Below are 25077 nucleotides of genomic sequence, written 5' to 3'. Positions count from 1 at the left end.
GTGTGGCTGGTGCTATGTGGAAGGATGTGGCATTGGCCCTGCACCCTTTGGGCAGTGTAGCACTGCTGTCGTAGCTAGGCTTGCAGATTCCTTCTATTCTGGGGAAAACAACAACTAGACTGAGCCCAGTCCCTGTGCAAGAGGAAAGGCTGTTTGTGCTCTCCTCTGCCTTACACACTCATGCAAGGGTCAGCCACAACCTGGCATTTAGCCATTAATTTTCAGCATGAAATGAAAACAAAAAAGAGGTAGGTTAAAGAAAAACAAACACACTGTAAACTACATAAGAGTTTTCCAAAACCTACAGGTGCAGTAGGTAATATTACCACTTCACAGTTTGTTTGGGTGATCAGTTCCTAGGATCTTCAGACTCTGAGATAGAACCCATCTGAGCTCAATGAGAAAAGAGTTTGCTACCAGGCTATCCAGAAAAGTGCATGCTTTGTCTCTTATATTGTATACAAAGTAATATCCTGTCCCGTGAAACACTGATTGTAGGAAGTGATTTTTTCCTTCAGTTGTGCAAGCAAACAGAGATAAAAGAATGGTAAGATGTCCTGTCCTTCACAATGTACATCAGCTTATAGTGTTCCCTGGTAACAGATAGGTTCCCTTATTCCATTAGTCAAATAATATAGTGTGTAGGGCTCCTACTGGGCTCTAATTTCCATGCCGTCTGGTCTCCTATATGAGATCTTCCTCCATGATGAACCTTAACATAGGAGAAAAAATGATTAAGTATGTGTTTTGTTAGTGCCCAAAGAAGGGGTCCATATTGAGAAGAAAAAAGTTTTTCTCTTCCAAACTGAACACAAATGAAGTGCCCATTCATGATGCCAAACTGAGACACCACTTGCTGTAGACTGTACAGATTTTCACAATATGATCATGCATGCTTGCTGGACTTTGTGGGCTTTCCTTCCCCTCAGCAATAAATGATACTGGGATACATCCATGAACTCTGCTTGGCTTCTTGGGCTTGGCTTCCCCTCTGTTGGAATCAGATGACCTGCTGGGCTTCTTGGGAATGGCTCCCCCTTGATGTGACTCTGCTAGGTCTTAGTTCATTTTTGACTGGGGAAAAAATAGTTAAAATCTCGCAAGTGTCATCCTATTTGGCACCAAAATGAGATGGCACTCATAGCTGGCTGTAGATCTTTGTAATATGATTTATCCTCTCCTTTTTGCATGCTTTGATCAGCAGTGAAATAGTTAACAATGTTGTCATTTATGTTATCATAATTAGATATCAGTATTGAGATGAGGCCCCTTGAGATGAAAGTATACTGCAGTTTGCTTCCTCACAAGCAAGTAAATGGCAATACTGCTGTGTATTCTTCTTCTAAACCAGCAATTCTCCAGAGTTTTCATTCCTTCGACCTCTTCATAAGGTGAGGTCCTCAGTCTAACCCATTGCCATTGGTTCACAGTTCATTTTATTATGTAGCTGTTTCACAGACAGTGTTGCAGTACCAATGTGCTTCCCTGTGCAAGTACATCTCAGGAAATGTTGCAGAACAAAATACTGAAGAAAGCATATACACATTAAGTAGGAATCTGTGAATAAACTACAAAGAGTTTGTAGCTCTGATTCTTTAAAAAGAAGAATTTGCCTCTTAGGTGTTGCACAAAAGAAAACTTGATCTATTACTAGGAAGGTAAAAAGGCACTATGTTCAGTGAGCCAAATCCTGGTTCCATTTGAGTCACCAGGAGTTTTGCCTTATTCAAAAGATTTGGAGAGATGGGAGACAGGATGAAATTTCCAGGGCCTCCTGAATTATGTAGCCTGGAATTGATAGTACAGCAAGTTATTCTAAAGCTATTCAGTAGCTAGTTCAGCCTGCAATGTAAACCTAAAATATATTTGTTTGTTTGGGGGAGAAGCTCATGTAAATCAATTTGCCAACCTCTTAGTCTCTACTCCCCCTTATCCTGGACCTGTTCCTCTCCCCAGACTGGAGCTGTGTAGCCCACTTGGAGGCAACTTTCTGAGAGAGAGAGTCCTAAGATAATTTTTAAGTTAGTGTTTGTAGTAGCATCCCTAATGTGTTAGGACACTGAATAACATAAGAGAAAGGCACAGTGGCTGCTCTGAAAGGCTCACAATCTAAAAAGACAGATCAAGAGTAAAAAAACAGGGGCAGGAGGCTACAGTACAACCCACAAGTAACTGGACAAGGTGACTGGCCATGTCTTCATGAGCCTAATATTTTGGGGATTTTTCAGACTAGATAAACAAATTGCCACTCAACTATTTACTTTTGTAAGTTCTTCTGTTAATATTCAATAATAAGCCTGGGTTACCATATACGAATTTTGCTCTCAACATTACACTTCCTTCAACCTTATCCAGACACCAGTAGTTATCTATATACATTTAAAAAAAATTATTTTAAATCTCATGTGCTGTAGCCTTCATTTCACTGCCAAAGATGAACATTGACATCACCACCTCAGCATGGTACACATCATGAGAAACAATGTTCCACAAACCACCCTGTGTGAAAAAAGGCCCGGCTAATCAGAGCTCTGAGATTGCCTCTTGTACAAAAATTAAAGGCATCTATGCCATATTTTTGTTGTTTATGATTTATAGCATGCTCAAGAATAACAGAACCAAAAGCACACAGAGCTTATTATATTACTATGCTTTAAAAAGGGGTCTAAAATACACTATTTCTTTAGAAAACAGTGATTTAACTACAGCAATAAATAAAATCCAAATTTACCCAATTTTCATTGTAACTCTTAATACCCCTCCTCCTTTTTTTTTTTTTTTTTTTTACAGCCTTTCACAATTTTTTATCCTTGCTGTTATTCAGGAGGATGTGCATTTTTTATGCTTTGTATTATGTCTGCAAGCAAAGCCACTGGTATTTTACCTGTTGATGTGCGGAAGCGACATTGTCCAGTCATTGGATCATACTCCTGGTTTTCATCGGAACAGAGACACAGGAAGGTGCCTTCTACATTTTCACAGAGGGCTTCACCACATACCCCACTCAGCATTTCACATTCATTCACATCTGGAGAATGAAGCATAAATTGATTCAGACGCGTTCTCCATCACTGACAGCTCTTTATATTACCTGCTCTATCTGTCCCAATATTGTCTGCAGAAAAACAAAGGCGATCCCCGAGGAACAATCAAAACCTGACTACTACTTAAGTGGACTCCTAAGGAAATTAGTTTGTCTGAGGAGATAAAGGCCATTGAAAAAACAGTAAAATTATAAAATGCCAGTGTTGATTTTAAGGTAGACCAGAGTCCTAACTTTTTTATTCTCCTTCTCTCTCATCCCCATTTCTTACAATGTAAGATATTGACTCCTTTTGAGCTATGTTTGCTATTACCAGAACAGCAGGAAACCCACAGTATTTATTTATTTTTATTTAACAGATATTGTGCCAAAACTTACTGTCATTCTTTCAAAGGTCAGTGAAATCAAAGAGTTCAACAGGTAGAAGATGACAGGATTTAGGCCCTGGTATATAAACAGAATTCTCTTCTCCCCACCCCCTGAAAAACTGCCTTCCTGCAGCGTGTTCTTTTTGTCCTCTAAACCCATTTTTGTAATAGACTCCTCACCCACAAAACCCTATAGGTTGCTCTGGAGCCCAGAAACGTTATTCTGGTATCACCTAGTGAAGTCCCTGTGGAGCAATGCAAGTCTCCTCTTCCACAGTAAGGGCTGGGTTCCACGGTACTCTCAATTGCTGTTGGCCTGGGACCAAAAAACATTCCATGAATCCTATACTTGGCTCTCAACACTTCTTACCTCATCGAAATACTATGAAAAGTTGCCATTTGAAAGGAGAGTTCTCTATGGTTTGAATGACACAGAATTACCAAAAAAGCTCAGCACTGGCTTAACTCTGCTCCCACTGAAATCTATCGGGGTTTTACATCTGACTGTCCACAATACAGCACATCCACTGACTACATAACTGTAAAATTATTACATTATTTTTCACAATTTATACATTTATTTTTTGTATATTTAATTGACAATATACAGTATAATATTTGTAACAAAGCATACTGGCTCTTTTTTTATCCACCAAAATAAAAATGTAGCCATATAATATACTACACTACTGATTGTATATGTTTTTTATCTTATCTGGATCAGCTAACTTGACACTTTCTAAATTCATTTAATTAATTATTTTATTTTGTTTGCTGCATATCAAGAAGTTCAAAGTCTTCTTTTGGGAACACTGTTTACAAAGTATGCAAACACATATTTTCCATAAAAAATGTTTTTGGTAGACCGTTTACATCAAAATCATTTACAAGCATGTTTGAATACTTTCAACATCTCCTATAATCTCATTATCACATATCCAAGTCAGCAAAACTGTGAGGTTCTTCCACAGGGCAGAATCCCATTCATTTTACTAACAGCCAGAAACAAAAAGCTTCCACAAACTTTCTTTACTACTTCTTCTCTTCCTTACTTTCCCCCCTGAATTTGCCTTAGTATTTGAAAAGTCATTATATGCAAAATATTACACACAAACCACTGATTGTGACATTACAAAAGAAAAGCAAATATCAACACAGCACCATATGGGACAGCTTGTATTTAGGATTGGCAGTATTCAATTTTGATTTTTTTTTCTAATTTCAATGAGTAATATCAATGAGTAATTTTTATTTTTTTCTGATTTTTAACTATTTTTATAGTTGCCAGAAATTAAGGTGGGGTGGGGGTCCGGTTGGGTTTAGGGCTGACAGCAGGGGTGCTGAGAGCTCCCAGCACTGACAGCAGGGCTGCAGGGGCCCCCTGCACAGCCGTGGGGCCCAAGCTGAGGGGGAGGCCGTGAGCCTGGCTCAGCGGAGTAGAGATACTAGCCAGGACTGCAAGGGGCTGTGAGGTACTGCTGCACAGTTCCTGACCAGGGATGGCTCCCACACTCCTGGCAGGTGAGTGACAGAGTGGGGTCATGACAGCAGAGGTCTCCCTGCACAGCCACAGGACTGGTGACATCTGATCCCTCCAGGCACAAGGTGAGGGAAGGTCATGTTCTTGACAGAGACAGCAGAGACCCCCAGCCAGGGCCATAAGGACAAGTCCCTGGCCATGGGGGAGGCCACCCATCTGCAAATGGCTCCTGGCCAGGGACGGAGCCATTCATCAGCAGGGTGGCCTCCCTCATGGCTGGGGGCTCAGCCTCCCTCCTCTCACAACCTAGCCTGGGATCTCTGCTCTGCCCTGCCAGGACCACAGCCTTCCTCACACCTTGCGCCTGCAGTGATCGGGTGCCATCGGCCCTGCGGCACCAGAGAGAGACCCCTGCAGCTCCACCATCACTGGAGTGAGGGAGCAGGTCCATAACAGTAGGGCTGCAGTTGCACTACTGCAGGGTTGGTGACACCCGATCCCTGCAGGTTGCACTCCTGTTACCGACAGTTTTACCATTGATTTCAGAATGTTTATCAACATCTATCTATTTAAATTGAATCCTGCCAAGCCTATTTCCATTAGTTCAAATAGGCTTAATTTGTCTGAGTTTATGTTTCATACCACTGGAAAAAAAAACCCCATCACTCCCGTAGAATTAATTTTGCAAGAATTTATTTCCTTTCAATTCAATCACTAAAATTAAAGAAATCACAAGCTGAAGCAACACTGGCATTCACATCAGATGAAGGGCCCAATCAAGGAAAGCATCCCTATTCAGCATAGCACCCAAGTATGTGCTTAAGACAATGAGATTTAAAAATGTCCTTAAGTGATGAACTGAAGCATGTGCTTAAGTGCTTTCCTGAATTGGGGTCTCAAGTTAACATGCCTTACCACCCAAACATCAGAAAACCAAACAGACTCAGACTCCTCACCTGCACAAAAAAATCCCTTTCCTTTCCACCATGTAGCCACCTGCAAAGCATACACCCAATTCTCCAGAATTGTGCACATATGCACTAACTTAACTGTGCCCTCAGAACTTGTAAGGTAATCATTACTTTTGCCAGTAAAACTCTATACATTGGTTACATCATTTTTCTGAGGCCAGGTTTGGGTGTTGCATGTTTGGGTATGATAGTGAGGAACTGGATACATCCATCCCCCAGCTCCTGGAGCAGCCCAGTCTGTCTTCCTGGAGCCATGTGCTGAACACAACCGTGGAGGACGGCAGGCGGTAACAAAAAAGAGAAATAGCTCATGGAATGCGAGAGCTCTAGGTATTCTGGGCATTACTAGAATAGGTTATGCCAAATTAGGAGGATCATTTAGAATGTTTTACATATAAATTCCCAACTAGCTCACTTGGGAGACATTATCAGAGTGTGCATGTTTAGTCTGGAGTTCATAGGAGCTGTAGTTGTCTAGCTAAAGGGAGCTGAACAAAGGTGAGGGCTGTCAGGACCATATTTGTAAAAGAGCATTTTAAAGTATTTGTTTTCTAAAAGATTTAGTAACACTGGCAGAGGAAACATTATAGAAAACTCCCTTTGCCCAGGAAGAGATAGTGTGCAGAAATTGGAAACTCAATGAAATCATTTGTTTGTTTAAGACAGGGATTTTACCCCCACTGTAATTTAAATTCTCAATGCAATCTGTACTATGTAGTCACTACTGACACCTCCATCATTCTGTAGGTAACCACAGACTTCTACAAGTTGGCAACACCCACTTATTATAAAATAAACTATATAAAATCAAGGAAATACTCATTGCTTCATGACTGATGGGCTATACTGTGCAAATGACTCCTATTCAGAATACAGAGCTCAGCTGGGCTCTGAACCTGCAAACTCTTATGCATCTGCTTCATTTTAAGCACCTTCAGGGTCTCAACAAGGTCAAACAGGCCAGACTAGAAGTTGCAGTCACAGAAAAACTAAAGCAAACTGTCAACATGTTGTTTAATAATAACTCCCCCCCCCAATCATTAACTAAGAAACAGACAGATATTTGCTTTAAAAAGCATTTATGCATTCTGATTTTTAGAGTCAGCTCCTACTCCTATTGAAGCCATTAGGAATTTTTGCCATTGATGTGAGTGATACCAGGAGTTATCCATATACCATATAACCAGTAACCTCTCTCTTAGGTTTCTATCAGTAAAGAGTTAAAAATCAGAACTCTTTACGAATTATAACTGTATTCCACAAATTAAATCACGGGAAAGAGAATGCACAACAGTAAAGGTCTTTTTTCTATTTCTACTAATCCTCAGAGAAATCAAGTACAAATTAAGTTGAAAAGGCCTATTGACAGCTTGTAGCAGAATCTGATAAAAACCATAAACTGAACAGTCATGATGCAGTTCTAATGAAGTACAAACTGTGTACAAAGGCCAATCTGTTTTAAGAACAGTTCATAGGGCCAGATTCTCTGCTGTGAGTGAGATCCATCCACTGCAGTGGAGGGAAAACACAACATAAGAACATAAGAATGGCCATACTGGGTCAGATCAATGGTCCATCTAGCCCAGAGGTTCTCAACCTTATTCTTGCAGACGCCCACCCCAATATGCTATAAAAACTCCACGGCCCACCTATGCCACAACAACTGGTTTTCTGCATATAAAAGCCAGGGCCAGCGTTAAGGGGTAGCAAGCAGGGCAATTACCTAGGGCCCCATGCCACGGGTCCCCCACGAAGCTACATTGCTCAGGCTTCAGCTCTGTGTGGTGGGGCTCAAGGCCCCAGGTTTCAGCTCAATGTGATGGGGCTTTGGCATTCTGCCCTGGGCTCCAGCGAGTCTAATGCTGGCCCTGCTTGGCGGACCTCCTGAAACCTCTCGCAGCCCCCAGGGCGCCGCGGGCCCCTGGTTGAGAACCACTGATCTAGCCCAGTATCCTGTCTTCTGAGAGTAGCTAGTGAGTGCCAGGTGCTTCAGAGGGAATGAACAGAACAGGGCTATTATCAAGTGACCCATCCCTTGTCAATCAGTTCCAGTTTCTGGCAGTCAAAGCATGGGGTTGTGTCCCTGACCGTATTGGCCAATAGCCACTGATGGACTTATTTTCCAGAGCTGGCACTAGACTCCATAAGCAGACTAAGCAATTGGTTAAGGCCCTGAGCAGTTCAAGAGACCTCCCAATTCGCTTTTTATTATAAGAACTTGCTTGTTTTACTATTGTGGAGGGAGGGCAAAAATATTCCTGCTTAGGGCCCCCAATGGGCTAGCACTGGCTCTGCTATCCTCTATGAATTTATCGAACTCTTTTTTGAACCCAGATATATTTTTGACTTTCACAACATCCACTGGCAACGAGTGCCACAAATTGACTGCATGTTGTGTGAAGAAGTACTTCCTCTGGTTTGTTTTAAACTTGCTGCCTCTGAATAAACATGGGGAAATAGTTTTACTTTGTGTAATGCACAGACAAACCTCACCCATTTATTCTTTTAGGTAGTTGCTGATCCATGATAGGACCTTTCCTCTTATCTCATGACTGCTTAGTTTGCTAAAGAGCCTTTGGTGAGGCACCTTGTCAAAGACTTTCTGAAAGTCTAAATACACTGTATCAACTGGATCACCTTTGTCCACATGCTCATTCACACCCTCAGAGAATTCCAATAGATTGTTAAAGCACGATTTTCCTTTACAAAAACTATATTGACTTTTCCTCAATGTATTATGTTCATTTATATGTCTGATAATTCTGTTCTTTACTATAGCTTCAGCCAATTTGCCTGGTACTGAAGCTAGGCTTACAGCCTGTAATAGCCAGGATTGCCTCTGAAGCCTTTTTTAAAAATTGCCACTACATTAGCTATCCTCCAGTCATCTGGTACAGAGGCTGCTTTAAAACTGCTATTACCACAGTTAATAGTTCTACAATTTCATATTTGAGTTCCTTTAGAACTCTTGGGTGAACATCATCTGGTCCTAGTCACTTATTACCATTTAATTTAACAATTTATTCCCAAAACTCCTCTACTGACACCTCAATCTGGGACAGTTCTTCATATTTGTCACCTAAAAAGAATGGCTCAGCTGTGGGAATCTTCCTCATATCCTCTGCAGTGAAGACCAATGCAAATAATTCGTTTAGCTTCTGTGCAACAGCTGTGTCTTCCTTGGGTGCTCCTTTAGCACCTCAATCATCCAGTGGCTTCCTGCTTCTGATGTACATAAAGAATTTTTTTTTCTGTTAATTTTTGTGTCTTTTGCTAGTTGTTCTTCAAATTTTTTTTTGGCCTGTCTAATTATATTTTTACCTTTCACTTGCTAGAATTTATACTCCTTTCTATTTTCCTCCGTAGGATTTCACTTCCAATTTTAAAGGATGTCTGTGTCTCTAACTGTCTATTTTACTCTGTCATTTAGCCATGGTGGCATTTTTGTTTGTTTGTTTTTAACTTGGGGGTATACATTTAGTTTGAGATGCGATTATGTTGTTTTTAGATAGTTTCCATGCAGCTTGCAGGCATATTTTATTATTGTGACTGTTCCTTTTAGTTTCTGTTTAACTAGCCTCCTCATTTTTGTGTTTGAAGTTAAATGCTATTGTGATGGGTTTCTTTGGTATTTTCCTCTCCTACAAGGAGGAAATGTAATTTAATTGCATTACAGTAGCTATTACTGAGTGGTTCAGCTAAATTCACCTCTTGAACCAAATTCTGTGCTCCACTTAGAGGACTAAATCAAGAATTGCCTCTCCCCTTAGGGCAGGGGTAGGCAAACTTTTTGGCCGGAGGGCCACATCTGGGAACAGAAATTGTATGGCAGGCCATGAATGCTCACAAAATTGGGGTTGGGGTGAGGGAGGGGGCTCTGGTTGGGGGCATGGGCTCCAGGGGGGGGCCAGAAATGAGGAGTTCAGGGTGCGGGAGGGAGCTCTGGTCTGGGGAGGGGGGGGAGGGCGGTGCGGGGGCAGGTGCTCCGGCTGCGGGAGCAGGCTCTGGAGTAGGGCTGGGGATGAGGAGTTTGGGGTGCAGGAGGGTGCTCCAGGCTGGGAGCGAGGGGTTCAGAGAGTGGGAGGGGGATCAGGGCTGGGGCAGGGGATTGGGGCATGGGGAGAGGCTCAGGGGTGCAGGCTCCGGGTGGCTCTTACTTCAAGCGGCTCCCGGAAGCAGCGGCATGTCTCTTCTCCGGCTCGGACACGGAGGCGTGGCCGGCAGCTCTGCATGCTGCCCCATCCACAGGCACCGCCCCTGCAGCTCTCAATGGGAGCTGCGGGGGCGGTGCTTGGGGTGGGGGCAGCGTGCAGAGCGGAGCCCCCTGGCTTCCCCTACACGTAGGAGCTAGAGAGGGGCCATGCCGTGCTTCCGGGAGCTGCGTGGAGCAGCCTCCCACCCTGCTCCCCAGCTGGAGCGCCAGAACAGGGCAAGCCCCAGACTCCGCTCACCAGCGGAAGCTCGAGGGCCAGATTAAAACGGCTGGCGGGCCGGATCCGGCCCACGGGCTGTAGTTTGCTCACCCCTGCCTTAGGGGTTTCCAGGACTAGCTTCTCCAAGAAGCAGTCATTAATAGTATCTAGAAATTTTGTCTCTGCATCCTCCCCTGAGGTGACATGTACCCAGTCAATATGGGAATAATTCAAATCCCGCACTATTATTGAGTTTTCTGTTTGTGTAGCCTCTTGACAAGGGTGGGGCTTGTTGCTTATGCCTCCCTAATTTTATGTCCACTATTGTTCTAATACTGGCCTTGGTTCCCATCATCTGGGAATAGTTGGACACCATGAACTCTGGCCACATTCCCTTATCCCATATTATGTTAGGACTGCAATGGATGGGTGGCACAGGAGCCAGCTATGCTGGCTTTATGGCTTCTGTGGATTTCCCTCCAGCGATGGATAGATTTCGGTCCTAAGGAATCCCCTCCAAAGCTCTCTTTGTGCTGCCTGCCTGAGTTGTGTGAAGGGAGTGCTGTGAATCTGGTCCGTCACACTGAAATGAATTTCAAAAGGAGCACTGGCTCTCTCTGTAGTGGTGCTCCCACACCAGATGTTAAGAGTAGCAAATGTCGCATTTTAATGAAAAATAATTTAAGGTCTAAAACTCTGTTTTTCTTTTTAAATATGGGTCAGAATACTCAGCACATTGCAAGATGAGCCCTAAAAGAGGACCAGAAGAATTTTTCAGTAAAACCATTTTTTACTGAATATATATAAAAAAATTATTTTTACCACTCTTTCATTCCCCTCTGTTTTCATTCAGCGTGGTGTTACTGGCAAATGTCTTTCATCCTGAATCTAGTTTGAAGAAATTCCTTAACGAATACCTTTTGTTGATCTGGTATTAATTTTATATTAGAAACTTGTGGTGCTCAGGTCCAACCACCACTATTAACAACAGATTTGGAAATCTATTACTCACTAGAGAAATCTACAATATTTACACATTTATGGAATTCTCACATCTTTTCACAGTGATAGGTGTCTTTCCTGGAGCTTGAAGGTAATGTTAAAACCTGTTCAAACACACTGTTTCTAAGGAGGTGTGCTGTTTAATTCAGACAGGCTGTACCACACGCCAGACTATATTTCCTGTAGGAGGTAGTACAGAGTTCTGGCTAGTCAACTAAGAGACTAAACAGATGTTGCATTTAAATAAGCTGAAGTATTAAATTCAATCCATTATGATTTATATTTGTGAATGGCTTGACATTTGCAGAAATAGTGGGGTTTTTTTTAAATAGATAAAATGAGTGGTGCAGCTTATTTGCTGTTGGTTTCCATTCCAATCTTAAAAACAGATTCTCCTTTAACAGATACACAGTAAGTACCCACATGGTATACAGGGTTTAGAGAGCAAGACATATTTGAGTCCTATGTTACTCTGAAATGGTGCAATTTAACATAAAATGATGGAAGACAAAATAATTTTATGAAGAAATAAATTCTTTTTAAATCAGTTTTTCATCACTGAAGTGATGCAGTACTGATTATAAAATCTAAAAACTCACCCACACACCCTTGCCCATCCTGTGGGTCCTGATACCCCTGGTAACAAAGGCAGCGGTAGGAACCAGGTGTATTTTCACAGAACCCATGACTGCCACATAGAGTGCTGTTAACACATTCATCAACATCTGGAAATAAGACATTTTAACATCAGACAGACATAATATACAAAGGCAGTTTGACAGGTAGACAATTACATCTCTACAAGTAGATACAGTTAGTGTATCTGTAGATTTTAAGGGAAACAAATACAAAGGACAAGAAATAAAAATATTACTAGTCAGATAATATTCTACAGATAATTAACTTATGAGCATCTATAAGTACATTTTTCTAGAACAATATAATAATAGCGATGTACATACATGCTTCAGATTTACTCTACTATAACAGCTGCATGCAGACAGACAAACACTGAAACAATAACTTCCTAAATTTAATTTTACGCAAGCCTGGCAAATTCTAGCCGTCTCCCTCTCCACAATATTAGAGCTTGATCCAACAAAAATCACCGTAAATAATACAATTCTTGTAAATGGAACTCTCTCTTTTAGTGTTTTCTATGGTATCCATCATTTTAGTGTTGAATAGTAAACAATATTGGTAAAGTTCATGCCTGTGGAGAAAGCCAACATACTGAGGCCCCAATTCAGCAACGCACATAAATGTATTTAAGTCCCATTGAAATCAATGGAACATAAGCATATGCTTTTGAGCGCATAAGTGGGACTTACAGAGTAGCACAGACCTTATGTTGGGCTTCTGCACAGGTGCCAGTAGCAAGGATTTGCAGATCAGGCCTTTAGGCACTAATTCTGTAGATTTATACACATGAACAGCCCTTACTCAGGTGTGTCAAGTTTTTAAGGTGCAGAAGTATTTTCAGAATTGAGGTCTTAGTGTGTAGCTCCTATTTCTGGTTTGCTGCCCTCCCTAGTGAGCATCCTAGAGTACTGTGCTGAGTAAGTCTGCTCTTCTGACTGACTCAATTGCCACGTCAGCCTATAAAGAGTCTGCTTGTGGCAGAGAGCAGTCTGTTGTTATAAGTGTATTATGAATACTGTGAATATATTATTTTAATCTCCATTCAAAATAAGACCTAAAACCGAAGTCCTGACCACTTGTGGTCATTAAAAATCTCATGGCATGTTTTTCAGGAGTAAGAATGTTAACCCCAGTATCCTGGCTAAATCCCAGTTTGGGTTATTACATTTTGCCATCTTAAATCACCCCTGCAATTTCAAATGGAGAAGTTATTTCTACATTCCATTTCTAAAAGCTATTGTAAATGTTGAGTAGTGATGCTGTCCACTGTGGAACACCTTCAGTGGTCTGCTGCTGAGGTGGCTGCATTTCAGTGGTGAACGAAGTGATTCTTTTTACTTTATAAAATGCACCAAGTTTAGGCTGTAGCTGTATGTGAAATTAGTTGTGCACATTAAAGCATACAGAAACTGAGAAAAAGTAAATTACAGAAGGATTCCAAGAAAAAAAACCCTGGGAATGGAGATTCAACATCTCATTCCCAACCAACCTCATATTGATAGCACCTATACTCATTCTTGCTATCTCTACTAAAGGCTTTACATATTCATTCGGCTGGAAAGTTGACAGAACAGAACTTCGAACCACCCCATATAAGACAACCCTTCGGACAGATGAGCATTTCCACAATGCTACTCTTTGGTATCTCTCAGAAAGGAAAGAATGGAGACATTCAAGTGCAGCTCTGTCTACCTCTCCCAGTGTCTGGAGCTGTGTCAACAACACCTAATCATTTACAATACCAAAGGCCTAAAAGAATCAGGAAAGACATGCCTTGTTCATCTCCTGAAAGAGATCATTGAGCAATGAAATCAATGACATCTCTTAAAAATACCCAGATCTAAAGTCCAATTGAAAGGGGTCAAGGAAATCTAAGATCTCTGAATCACTTGGTCACTGCCCCTCAATGGCTGCCTGAATTTTGGTAGCCTTTCACTCATAGGCCCCGACTTCCCCTCTGCCCCGTGGGTGCTTGATCCCCTGGCCCCTGCCTGCCCCAATTCCACCCCCTTCCCCCAAGTCCCCACCCCTGCCCCACCTCTTTACTGCCTCCTCCCCAGAGTGCACCACGTCCCACTCCTCCCTCTCTCTCCCTGAAAGTCCTAAGCGCCGCCAAACAGCTGTTAGGTGGTGGGTAGGAAGTGCTGAGAGGGGGAGGAGCAGGGACGCTATGCTCGGGGGAGGAGGAGAGGTTGGGGGTGGGGGGAGCTTGGCTGCCGGTGGGTGTGGAGCACCTGCTAATTTTTCCCCATGGGTGCTCCAGCCCCGCAGCACCCATGGAGTTGGCGCCTATGTTTTCACTGCCTGCCTACCACAGCAGTACTACCCAGAATCTCTGCAGTGCTACAGGCTATGGTTCTACCCAGCACACCCACCCCATTCATAGCCCCACTCCTGTCCCCGTGCAGAGTCTTGTGAAGGAGTGCTTGGAGAACAGCCTTTGGTTGTCTGCCTCAGATGGTGTTCTAAAGGAATTTTCCCTCAGCTGGAACTAGGGCCTTCAGAGCCTCTCTATGCTGTTCTGGCCTCTTTACACAGCATAAAGGGATTGGACCAGGGGGGAAGAGTCTCCCTCATACACTTCTAAAGCCAGAAGGGATTACTCTGATCATCTAGTCTGACCTCCTGTATAACACAGGTCGTAGAACTTCACCCAGTGATTCCTCCATCAAGCCCAATACATTGTGGTGGAACTAGAACATATCTTTTAGAAAGACACCTAATCTTGTTTTAAAGACTCCAAGTGGTGGAGAATTTACCACTTTCTCTCCTAAGCTGTTCTGTTTAATTATCCTCTCTATTAATGTATATAAAACTTATGTAAAAATGTGTAAAATATATACTTATGTTAATGTAAAATTTCCAACATTGCACTGAAATTTAGAAATATTTTTCTTGTTATATTTATTATTGTATTTGGTATAATTTTTTTCACTTGTAGCTTGGATTGCCACAAAAATATTTTACTATTAAAGGTAATATTACTTGGAAACATGCAATAATAAAATTTCATCAGTGGTTAGTCAATGGATGATTGATTTTTGCCAATACATGTTCTTTTAATATAATTCTTTTTATCTTGATTTATTAAACAGATCAAGGAAAAATACTGCACTAATTAATCTTGAAAATGGTTATTTGTCTTTGGTGAAGAATATGATCATTAATACATTTATCTCACAGGAACTGAATGTGATAATGGGAATGGGCTGTCAAATAATTGGTTATTGAACTGTTCAACATCACAAAAAAAAAATCAGTAAAATTAACAGAGCAGTAAGAGTAGCCAATACGTGTGTCTGTATTATAGTGTTAAAGAAACATTATCAAGGCTGAGAGGTCAAAAACTTGTCTTGGATTCCAAATACTTCCATCTCCTAACCAATCACCACAACTATAGGACAATTATTATTAAAGATGTATCCACTATAGTCAGAAAAGCAAAAGCAAGTGTACTATGAGAGACCCAGGATACCTGCACTTATGGATGCACTTTTCTGACTGTCTCTTCTTGCTACTCAGAATAAGATCTTATTTTATTCATTAACCTCATATTGTGGTTTGCAGAGTTTTGTACATGTGGCCACAGAGAACGGTCATGATCCTGCACTCTTTATTCAGATAAAACTTCCATTCAGATCAAATGAGAATTCTGTCTGAGTAAGGAATATAGGATTGAGAGCCAAGTGTATAAGACAATATAAAGCAATGCATTGCATATATTTCCAGTGGCCAATTACAATTTAATAACAGGGATTCCTGAGCCACAGAACACAGTTATTCTATTAAAAGTCTACACAGAGAAGACAAGAACTAGGGATTTAAAATTATATAAATTACAGTATCCTTTTCTCGTAATAGCTATATATTAAAGAAAACAGATGGGAAAGGATCATATAAGTCTGTTCTCAAAAGGTAAAGTGAGGTCATTGACTGAAAAGCAGCAGAAACAAAATCCATCATTGCAACAAGTGTCCTAATTAAATATATAACACATCCACAGAGGATGATTTTGTTTTTAAAAGTACACAGTCTGAACACGACTGACTCATACAGTGAGTGACTGGGAACCTACAGAGAGGGTCCAAGCACCAAATATTTTTCCTTGTCTAGACAGCTCACTCAAAGGCCTCCTGTTTTACAGCCGGAAAGGGCATTTGTTGCTTTAATCACCCTGTAAAGTATGTGACTTGTAATGGGCAAACATCTTGCTACATGGAGACAAAAGTGGGGGAACATACTAAGATAGCATATGTCTATACAATTAAAATGTAGCTTTGTGATTATGATATATTTCAAAATCTAATGCCAGTTCTGCATTTCTTAATCAAAACTCCTACTGATCTGAAATCAGTAAGAGTTTTACCTGAATAATGAGTACAGGACTGAGGCCTGAATAACTAGGATCTTAAAAGGAATGCCTCAAATCAGCAAAACATTTAAGTATGTAATTAAGTCTACACCTATTCAGCAAAGCACTTGAATCCAAATTAAGGGAAACACTGCTTTCAGGAAAGCACCTAAAGATGTGATTAACTTTAGGTATCTGCCTAAATTGCACTGAATTCTATTCAGATTGTAAGTTTTCCAGGGCGGGGACTGTTTCCTTCTACATGCTTGTACAGTATAGTGCTTAGCACAAAAGGCCCCAATATTGGCTGAGACCTTTAGGTACTTCCATAATACTCCTAATAAATAACAATAATAGTAATTATGAGGGGGAAGTCAGAATAACCAGGATTTTGAATATACTGTTTAGATGGCCACGTGAAGTATTGCTGGGTGGCTATTCCATGTGGTGATGGTGATTTGCATCTCCGGCTTAAGGAAGAGGTTTCTCTGTTTTCCATTCAAGTTCTGGGTCACTGCTTTAGCCTCAGGGTCAGGGTGGATACATTATGGCTAGGAACCCAATCTGTCTACTTCAGCACATGTGAGAGGGCTGTTGAAGCTTGCTAGGAAACTATTAAGCGTTCACCAAAAGGTGGCCCATTTTGGAAAGTGCCATGAATTTATTTTGGGTTTACTTTTGACAGGTCAAGGATGGAGTTTCCGACTTCACTGTAGAATATTTAAGTTGGGGGTCTAGCATGCCTGTGATGATGGCCTCTGCACACTGCATTGGAGGAATTCACTTGCATATTTAGTGGACCATACCCATGGCTCCAGAGGAGTGCCAGAGTTCCTGCTCCTCCTTCCCAAAACCTCCTTCTCTTCCCAGCAAGGGCACAGTTAAGGTTGTGATGTGTGGTCTGTGGTGAACAATGGCTATGCAAAGTAGTAAGGTGTCTGGATGGAGGGATAGAAATTATGTATTTTTAATCACTTAACTTCTCATTTCCCCAATGTTGAGGTTTATGGTAGGTATTTTGTGTGTACAATAGCCTTAACTGATACACAATATAGTGTTTTTGTGTATGAATTTCCATTTTTTTGTTTTAGAAAGATCTATTCTTCACGGAAGTGCCCTGACAGCTCAGAGGTATGACAGATACGAAGTGGAGTAGGCAAGAAGCAGAAAGAGTGGGGAGCTCCAGTGGGCTGAAAGATACAGACATGTTATGGTAGCACTTAGAGGTGTTGGGAGCTACTATGTGTAAGTTGGTTCTTGACACAGAGAGGGGAGATGCTGGGGGGGTTCCTGGAAGAGGCACTGGGGGTGGAGCTGGGGACAGAACTGAGATTCGCCAGGACCAGAGTAGAGGCTTGGGTATCAGGGCAGGGCTGTTGCTTAGCACCGAGGATGCTGCCATGTCTTATTGCTGCCAAAGCTGGCTGACAGTTAGCTAGGGAAGAACCTTTGCAAGAATCTCTACAAGCTCAATGGAAAGCTAATGAGTCCCCCAGTGTTACTTCCAAGAGTTTCCTTATTAGGTAACTCTGTCAAGCCTGATCACCAGATTCAGCTCCTGGGAAGGGGGCAGTGATGGAATACCACAGCTACTACAAAGGTTTGATTTACTCCTTGGAAGACGGTAGAATCTACACAGCTGTGCAGCTTACTTTGGCCAGTAGCCATAAAGACTCAAGACCAGGATTAAACCACACAAGCTCCTTAATCATCTTACGTTGTTTTTAACTTTTCAGAAAACATCTGAACTTGTAAGAAAACAACCCAGAGAGATGGAAAATCTTCTTTCCAGGTTACTAAAGGCAGCTAAATCCAGCAAAATGTCCTTAGTCTCTACTCTGATGATATAAACAGCTATTCTCATTCACTTATCTAGAAATAAAATTCATAAAGGCAACTAGTGTGCAGAACAGTAGCTTCCGCAGCTGGAAGCCACATCCTCTCACAGCACCTGGAATGTTATAAGTTCTTTTTGTTTCTGTTCTTTTTTTTAAACTTTATGCTAAACTGAATTCTGAAAATTATGGACATACAAAAACCAGGACTGAAGTGATTGGTGTCGGCTTGAAAGCTTTTTTCAGCTTTAGATCTTTATATTTTTATTATTTTTTAAAATTAAAACGATTGCATATAGTAGCCAATTATAACTTAAAAGGATTATTACTGCTTCAGGAGACTATAAACAGCCGTGTTTAGTCAAGTTATTAAAGTACATTTCCCAGTGTCGAATATACTCCCTGATCTGCATCCCATATACACCACCAGTTACCTGTGAAGCACAGTTAATGGGTTTTACACTTTTTATTTTACTCTCCATTGTTTATAAATATATTTAGATGCCTGGATATAAATATTCTTCTGATTTCATCCTTTTCTATTTGGTTAAAAATCTGGCTTTTTGTTTGTAATTAAGATTAACTTTGTATACATAACCATCATCATCAATGATGCCACCACATCTCTGGAATAGTGCTGGTTAATTAACTGGCACAGACCCAGCCAGACTTCCTCACTGTTTTGTGGGACCCCTAAAACTAGCAGTTACTGCTTTTGTTTAGTTGAGGTTGTTGTTTAATTCTGGCATTTCCTAACTTTTTGAGTGTCTGACTTTGCAACCTTGATAATGTTCCTTTAACATAGAGTTTTGTTCTGTTCTTGTGATATAGAGTGTTTAGTTTAAACCTTTCTGACTTCTTCCTTACGCTCTATGGTGAGGAAGACACCTAGTATAGTATTCTTGTTCAGAAACTGAAGACATTTAACCCTTTCCCTGCTAAACACTGGATGGAGTCTATATATCCTGCACAATTTTACATGAATAATTTTAGCAGTCTGGATTCTGGGACAACTTTGAAGTATTTTCATTGTTTGAGATCATAAAAATGCATCCCACTGCCAGAACTCTTCAGATGCACTGTCTCTTCTCTACCTGACAAGGCTATTCTAATGGCACAAAAAACCATGGCTCTTTCAGTTCATGCTACTATTAATTATTGAGCACTGACAAGATGGTTGGTGCCATATCAGTTCTAAATATTTGACTCCAATCTCTTCATGGTAGTACAGCAATGCCCCATTGCCAACAGCATGTTTGGCTTTATTAGTTATTACTACAGCAGGTATATGCTAGACAAAAATTACTTCAATTTTCCTCCCGGTATATCTTTCACAAGGTGGGGGGAATGAATACAGTAACCACGCAGGACGTCTCCACATGCCCTCTCCATTGCAGAGAAGGTCTTTGTACCAGCCCTGAGTAGACTGATGGGGTGAGGTTTATAGAGGTGGCACCATATGTAAATAAGTTTACATGGGTTAATTGGCCTCCAACAAACTAACATTTGGAGTGGAGAAGCTGGTTGGGTGTCTGAAGTCCATCTCCCCTAATTTCCAACACAAAGCTGCTTATAACTCTATCCAGTATTTCTGCTATTCATGAATTCTCTAGAATTGCTTCTCAAGATGCCTGCTGGTTTTTTTGTGTTTGTTTGTTTGCATTGTTTAATTTTGGTTTTATTCCTCTTGAATCATTGTTATATGTTTCACAATATTTCTGGATTGAATAGTCCATGTATCTATATGAATGGCCATTCTTAATCTGGTTAGTGGAACTTTTACTTTTTACTTTGTTGATGGCAAAAATTATGTTTTCTGTGTATTATGGATCATAAATCTCTTTTTTAAAATTTACCCAAAGGACTGTAGAGCAGCACCACTGGCAAGTGTGTGCTTTCAATCAGCAACAGGACACTTTCTTATGTTGGAGCCAAACAAAAACCCCAAGTGCACCTCATCTGCAAACTTTCCATGCCTGTGGTTGAGGTTTCTCACCATTGTTATTACTGGAACTGTTTTTACTACCATTTTTGAAAAAGATCTATATATATGTGTGTGTGTGTGCGTGTGTGCGCGCGTGTGTGCATGTGAAAAGGGGGAGGGAGAAAAAGAGGGGGAATGTATGAGTGTGGTTTAAAATTGAAAATGCTAATTTGAAGACCTATTTATTTGTAGCTCTGACAAAAAATTTAAAAATGTCTAAAACACTAAGACAGGATTTTAAAATAGCCTCATGCAAAAAGAAATTAACCATGATTGCCAGTTTGATTTATTTCTACTGCAGGAATATTTCCTTCATGTCTGTATTTTTAAACGTATTACAAACAGGGTTTTAATGTTTCAAATAGAGCCATCAGAACATTAAAAAATTAAGTTAAGGTTTTACTGCTAAAATATTTGAGAAGCCCTAAATTAAAGGTGCCTAAACTTTGTAGCAATAATGGTCACACTTAAGACTTGCCAGGAGTCTGAATACCCCCTCTAATTTATGTGCAGTTTGTGACCAATTCCCTCCTTCCACCCCCTCCAGGGGATTTTAAAATAAAGAAAATTTTTTCCAGCTATGAATAGTTTTCTCACTTTACAGCTGTGTGTCTTTTTGCTTCTCCCTCACCTTTTCCCATTTCTTTATTCCATTCTCTCTCTCTCTCTCCTTCCATCTCTCACTTTCCGTTTGCAATTAAATCCCCCACACACTGCAGTTTAATTTATTAAATATTATAAAGCATTAAGGTTGCACAGTTAGTCACCAAAAGACAAGAAAAGCAGAAGTTAAGTTTCTAACATTCACTCAGTCTTGCTGCTTGTTCTGTACGTTTCATACTATACATTTTATGACATGAACAGTAATATTAAGCTACATGTTTTCCAGAAAAACAAGAATATAAAACACCATATACTTTATGTGCAAGGTTGCTATATTAATGTTGCTTTTGGAATCTTACAGCCAAATTGTGACCACCTTATTTACCCAACTAGTTCCATACAATCAATGGGATCACTTACATGAGTAAGAATCTGGCCTTTAATTTTTGCATTTCTTAACTTCTTGTGACTAACTATGCACATTCAATATTGCATTAGCAAAGCATTTAATATTTAGTTCTCTAGATTCTCTTTAAAAAATTTAACGCAGCTTTAGGTGCTTCAAATGAGGAAGAAGACAACCTTTATGTTGTTTGAAATGTTTTTAGCAACATAAGCACTTAAACAACATTAAATCCTTACTGTGGCATATGGCTACAGGGTGAAATTCACTATGATATCACTACTCATCTCACCTTCACATGTTTGGCCATCTGTAGAAACTGAAAAGCCTTGTTCACAAATGCAGTGGAAAGAACCATCTGTATTTAGGCATTCCCCATGTGGCAAACAGAGTTCAGATCCTTCACATTCATCGATATCTGGAAAACACAGAGCAGAGTTGTAAAATGTTTTAAACTTCCCTCTCTAATATTACTTGTGAAGCGGATTCCAAAGTGCATTAGTGTTTGGCATATTGCCAAAACCTATTTACATTGGTTAATGACGGTCAGTTAAACTGCCAAAATGTATGTGAGGAATGCTGATACCTGTGAAGTGTGCTCCACTTGTCTTACATGATCTGTTTTCAGCCATGGGTGAAAGTGCTAAATCAGTAAAAGTATGTTTACTAGAGTGAAGGGCCAGATTTTCTGTGGTGCTGAACAGAAGTTTGGCAGAGAGGGAGGGGGTGCCAGGAAGCCAGTAATTACACCACCCTGACCCCAAGCACAGGTCAGAGCAGCGTATGGAACTAACTTCCACCAGCTAAGCAGATTCTAAGGGCCAATATGTCAGCTAAGCACAGCCAGAGAGTACATTCTGGTCTAGCAATGCTCCCTTCACTTGACTCCCTACAATGCGGCTAAGAGGAGGATGGGGAGTGGTGCAGGGGCTAGCTACATCAGCTCCGCACTAGCTGACAACTCCCTTGTGTCAGAAGGAGAATTCTCAGATGACCCACTCTGATTGCTTTCTGGACCCTCTGTGCTGCTCAAGTGGCACAAAAGGCCCAGAACGCAGCTGAGCTTTTGGTACAAGGTCTTGACAGCAGAGTTTGGAAGATTACATTTTGTTTCCAATAAGCTGATTTTCTACACACTGCAGCCAAAAAGCATCTTTAGAATTTGGGCATGTTCTCAAGATGTCAGTGCATACGGAGCAGTCAAGTACTGCTCAGTTTTTACAAGTAAATATATTTTTACTGCCTGCCTACCCTGCAAACTCAACCTGGAATTAGAAAATCAACTCTTTGTTCTTTCTGGATCAAGCATCATCAAAGATAAAAATTTCTGCAGCTTGAACTTAGTTAGTAATTCTGTTGATGATGCATGAGCCAGAATAGAAATCAGCTCAATGTTCTGGAGCAGTGTTTCTCAACCCACAGCCCGCGGGCTGATTGCAGCCCAATCAGCACACATTTGTGGCCCATGTGATATCCTCAGGGCCATACAGGTAGTATAAATATTCTTGTGTGAGTGAACCCACAAAACACATAGAAAGCTGTATATGTGGCCCACAATGTACATAGGTTGAGAACCCCTGTTCTGGAGTCTCACTGGTTGTGGAGCGTAACTAGAGGTAAAAAGAAGTAATACATATTTTAGTTAGCAAAGTAAGCAGATGGTTGAATACATACAAGGATCAGGTCTGTTGATTAAGGTGGTGTCATTTTTACATAGTCACTTTTCAGACTATAATTGTACTTTTAGATTTTGCTTTACAAAACACTCAAAAACATTCAGGTAAGTCACCTAAATAAGCCCCACCTTAAGGTCAACCACAAACTCTGAAACAACCTGACCCATCCATCACAAAGGTTCTTCTGATCAGTAACCACAAAAAATATAGATCCTTACTCTTAACTAACGAGAGGCGGGTGTCTTTTGAAAGTATTGTGCAGGTTTCCTTTAAGGATGAGGAGTGTGATAGGTTAGATAAAGATTGATTGCTTTGTGAAATGTGTGCACAGTGGGAGTTTAAATTCATTACTCTGCTAGACATTAAAAAACATGGACTGAACAGACACTGGATTTATGGCTTATTGCAACAATCTGTAACCCAACACTAACCCCTTTTTTAGGTCCTAGGACTGCAGAGGTGTTAACAGGCCACTCTACCTTGAACGGTTCCTTAAATATGTGCTAGCTACTTTTGCTCAACAATCTATTACACCTTGCATTTTGCTGTGATGCTGGGAGTTCCTTTTCCCAGACCTGAAGAAGAGCTCTTTGTAGCTCCAAAGTTGGTCTCTCTCTGCAACAGAAGTTGGTTCAACAAATGATATTACCTCACCCACCTTGTCATTCTAATATCCTGTGACCAACATGGGTACAGTTAGTCGTAACTATACAGTTTTGCTTAGACTCTGGCCACCTTTACAGCCACCTTTACAGTCCATGGACACCAGCAATACCTATGCTTAATTATATATATAGCACAAACAACAAGGAGTCCTTGTGGCATCTTAGAGACGAACAAATGTATTTGGGCATAAGCTTTCGTGGGCTATAACCCACTTCATCAGATGCATGGAGTGAAAAAAAGTAGGTAAGGTACAATATCTTTGGAAAGTAAGCTGTCCCTAGTTATAGGATAGGGATGTCTTAAAGCTGTTAGAAAAAATCTTGGAAACCAAAATAAATGCTTCCAAAGAAAATGGAAGGTTAATAGTGTTATGGGGGCAGAATTAAGGTTTTTTCGAGTGATCTTAACCATGTATTTGCATACTTTCAAATGTTTTGGAGTGTTTTCGCTAAATGGCACTTAATCTTCGGCTATCAAGACTTTCAAACATTTATGTTCTTTGAGAAAAAAAATTCAATAGTATTTTATCTGAAGGGATAAATCCTTTCAGCCTTAATCGCTGGCTAATAATTGTTTTGCCTGTGAATATTTATTGTCTCTGTCAAGTGGAACTATTAATTATAGCAAGATACAAAATAAATATACCTAATTGTGTAGTCTTATTTTTCATTTATTTTCTGGTTGTATTTTTTAAATTGTGTACTTACCAGATCTACAGCATTGATAAAAATGATATAAAATGATTTGTTGTATTTTTCAGCACAACCTGTGCTATCAAAATGAATCTCTCTCAAGACTTGGGAAGACACAACAACTAACCCTATGTTAGTTTATGAAGAATTCCTACCTCATGATAGGAAGGCTGAGACTATGCCTGTTGGAACAGTTTCTCAATGTATAGAGAAGCCTGCCTGTGGCACAGCAGATAATTGTTTATGGCAAGAAGAGAAGGGTAAGAAGGTGCTTGTAATCCTGTTGATTTGGGATTCTCTTTTATACTATAATTTAAAACGTTCTTCAGATATCCCTAACCGAATCAGACTATACCTTGACATCCCCTGTTGGCCATCTGCTGGAAGCCATCTGGACAAGTGCACTCATAAGAACCTTCAGTATTCATGCAGTTTCCTCTAAGACAAATATCACTGTCTTGAAGGCATTCATTAATGTCTGAAATCAAACCATTGCCAAAAATTAGACAATTTCAAAACTGAATAAACTCTTAAAAGTGACATATTTAATACTGGTATGTCAACTTGAGGTAACAGCTTATATTTACTACATTTAAATAAAAATAACAATTTTTAAATGTAGCGTGTGTCTAATTTCCCTGTCTACACATTCACACCTCAGATTTTCCCCCTAATATTTCTCTACAGTTAAAGTTTGAATTTGTACATTCTTAGCAAGAATGCCCACACAATGTTGATTGTAAAGCTGACTGAGACAACTCCCTCCCTCTATACTCAAGAGATAATTATACAAAATTCTCCCCCATTTCCATGGGAACTGTGGGGCTATTGTACTACAAGCAACTACAATGGCTTAGAAACCTAAAACAGCTGCACATTTAGAAAACACAAAGTCCATGGTGATGCAAATACAGATTCTGATGTACATACAACACAAACACTATGATGC

General features: G+C 40.5%; 1 protein-coding gene across 10 annotated transcripts in view; it reads right to left on the bottom strand.

Annotated features, from left to right (window-relative positions):
* The window catches only part of LTBP1 (latent transforming growth factor beta binding protein 1), a 361660-nt gene that overhangs the window by 60450 nt on the left and 276133 nt on the right, over positions 1-25077 (bottom strand). For 7 of the 10 annotated variants that reach the window (XM_037895450.2, XM_027833839.3, XM_027833837.3 and 4 more), the window contains 4 exons: positions 24484-24606; positions 21387-21512; positions 11876-12001; positions 2885-3028 (listed from right to left, as the gene is read on the bottom strand). In XM_037895450.2, coding sequence (XP_037751378.1) covers positions 2885-3028; positions 11876-12001; positions 21387-21512; positions 24484-24606 — 519 coding nt within the window. The remainder of the gene's footprint in view (positions 1-2884; positions 3029-11875; positions 12002-21386; positions 21513-24483; positions 24607-25077) is intronic. The other 3 variants (XM_043543429.1, XM_043543434.1, XM_043543432.1) reach the window with 1 other exon arrangement.

The sequence above is a fragment of the Chelonia mydas genome, chromosome 3 (assembly GCF_015237465.2).
Source record: "Chelonia mydas isolate rCheMyd1 chromosome 3, rCheMyd1.pri.v2, whole genome shotgun sequence".
NCBI lineage: Eukaryota > Metazoa > Chordata > Testudines > Cheloniidae > Chelonia > Chelonia mydas.
The sequence above is the reverse complement of the archived record's forward strand: the minus strand, read 5'-3'. Positions and strand labels throughout refer to the sequence as shown.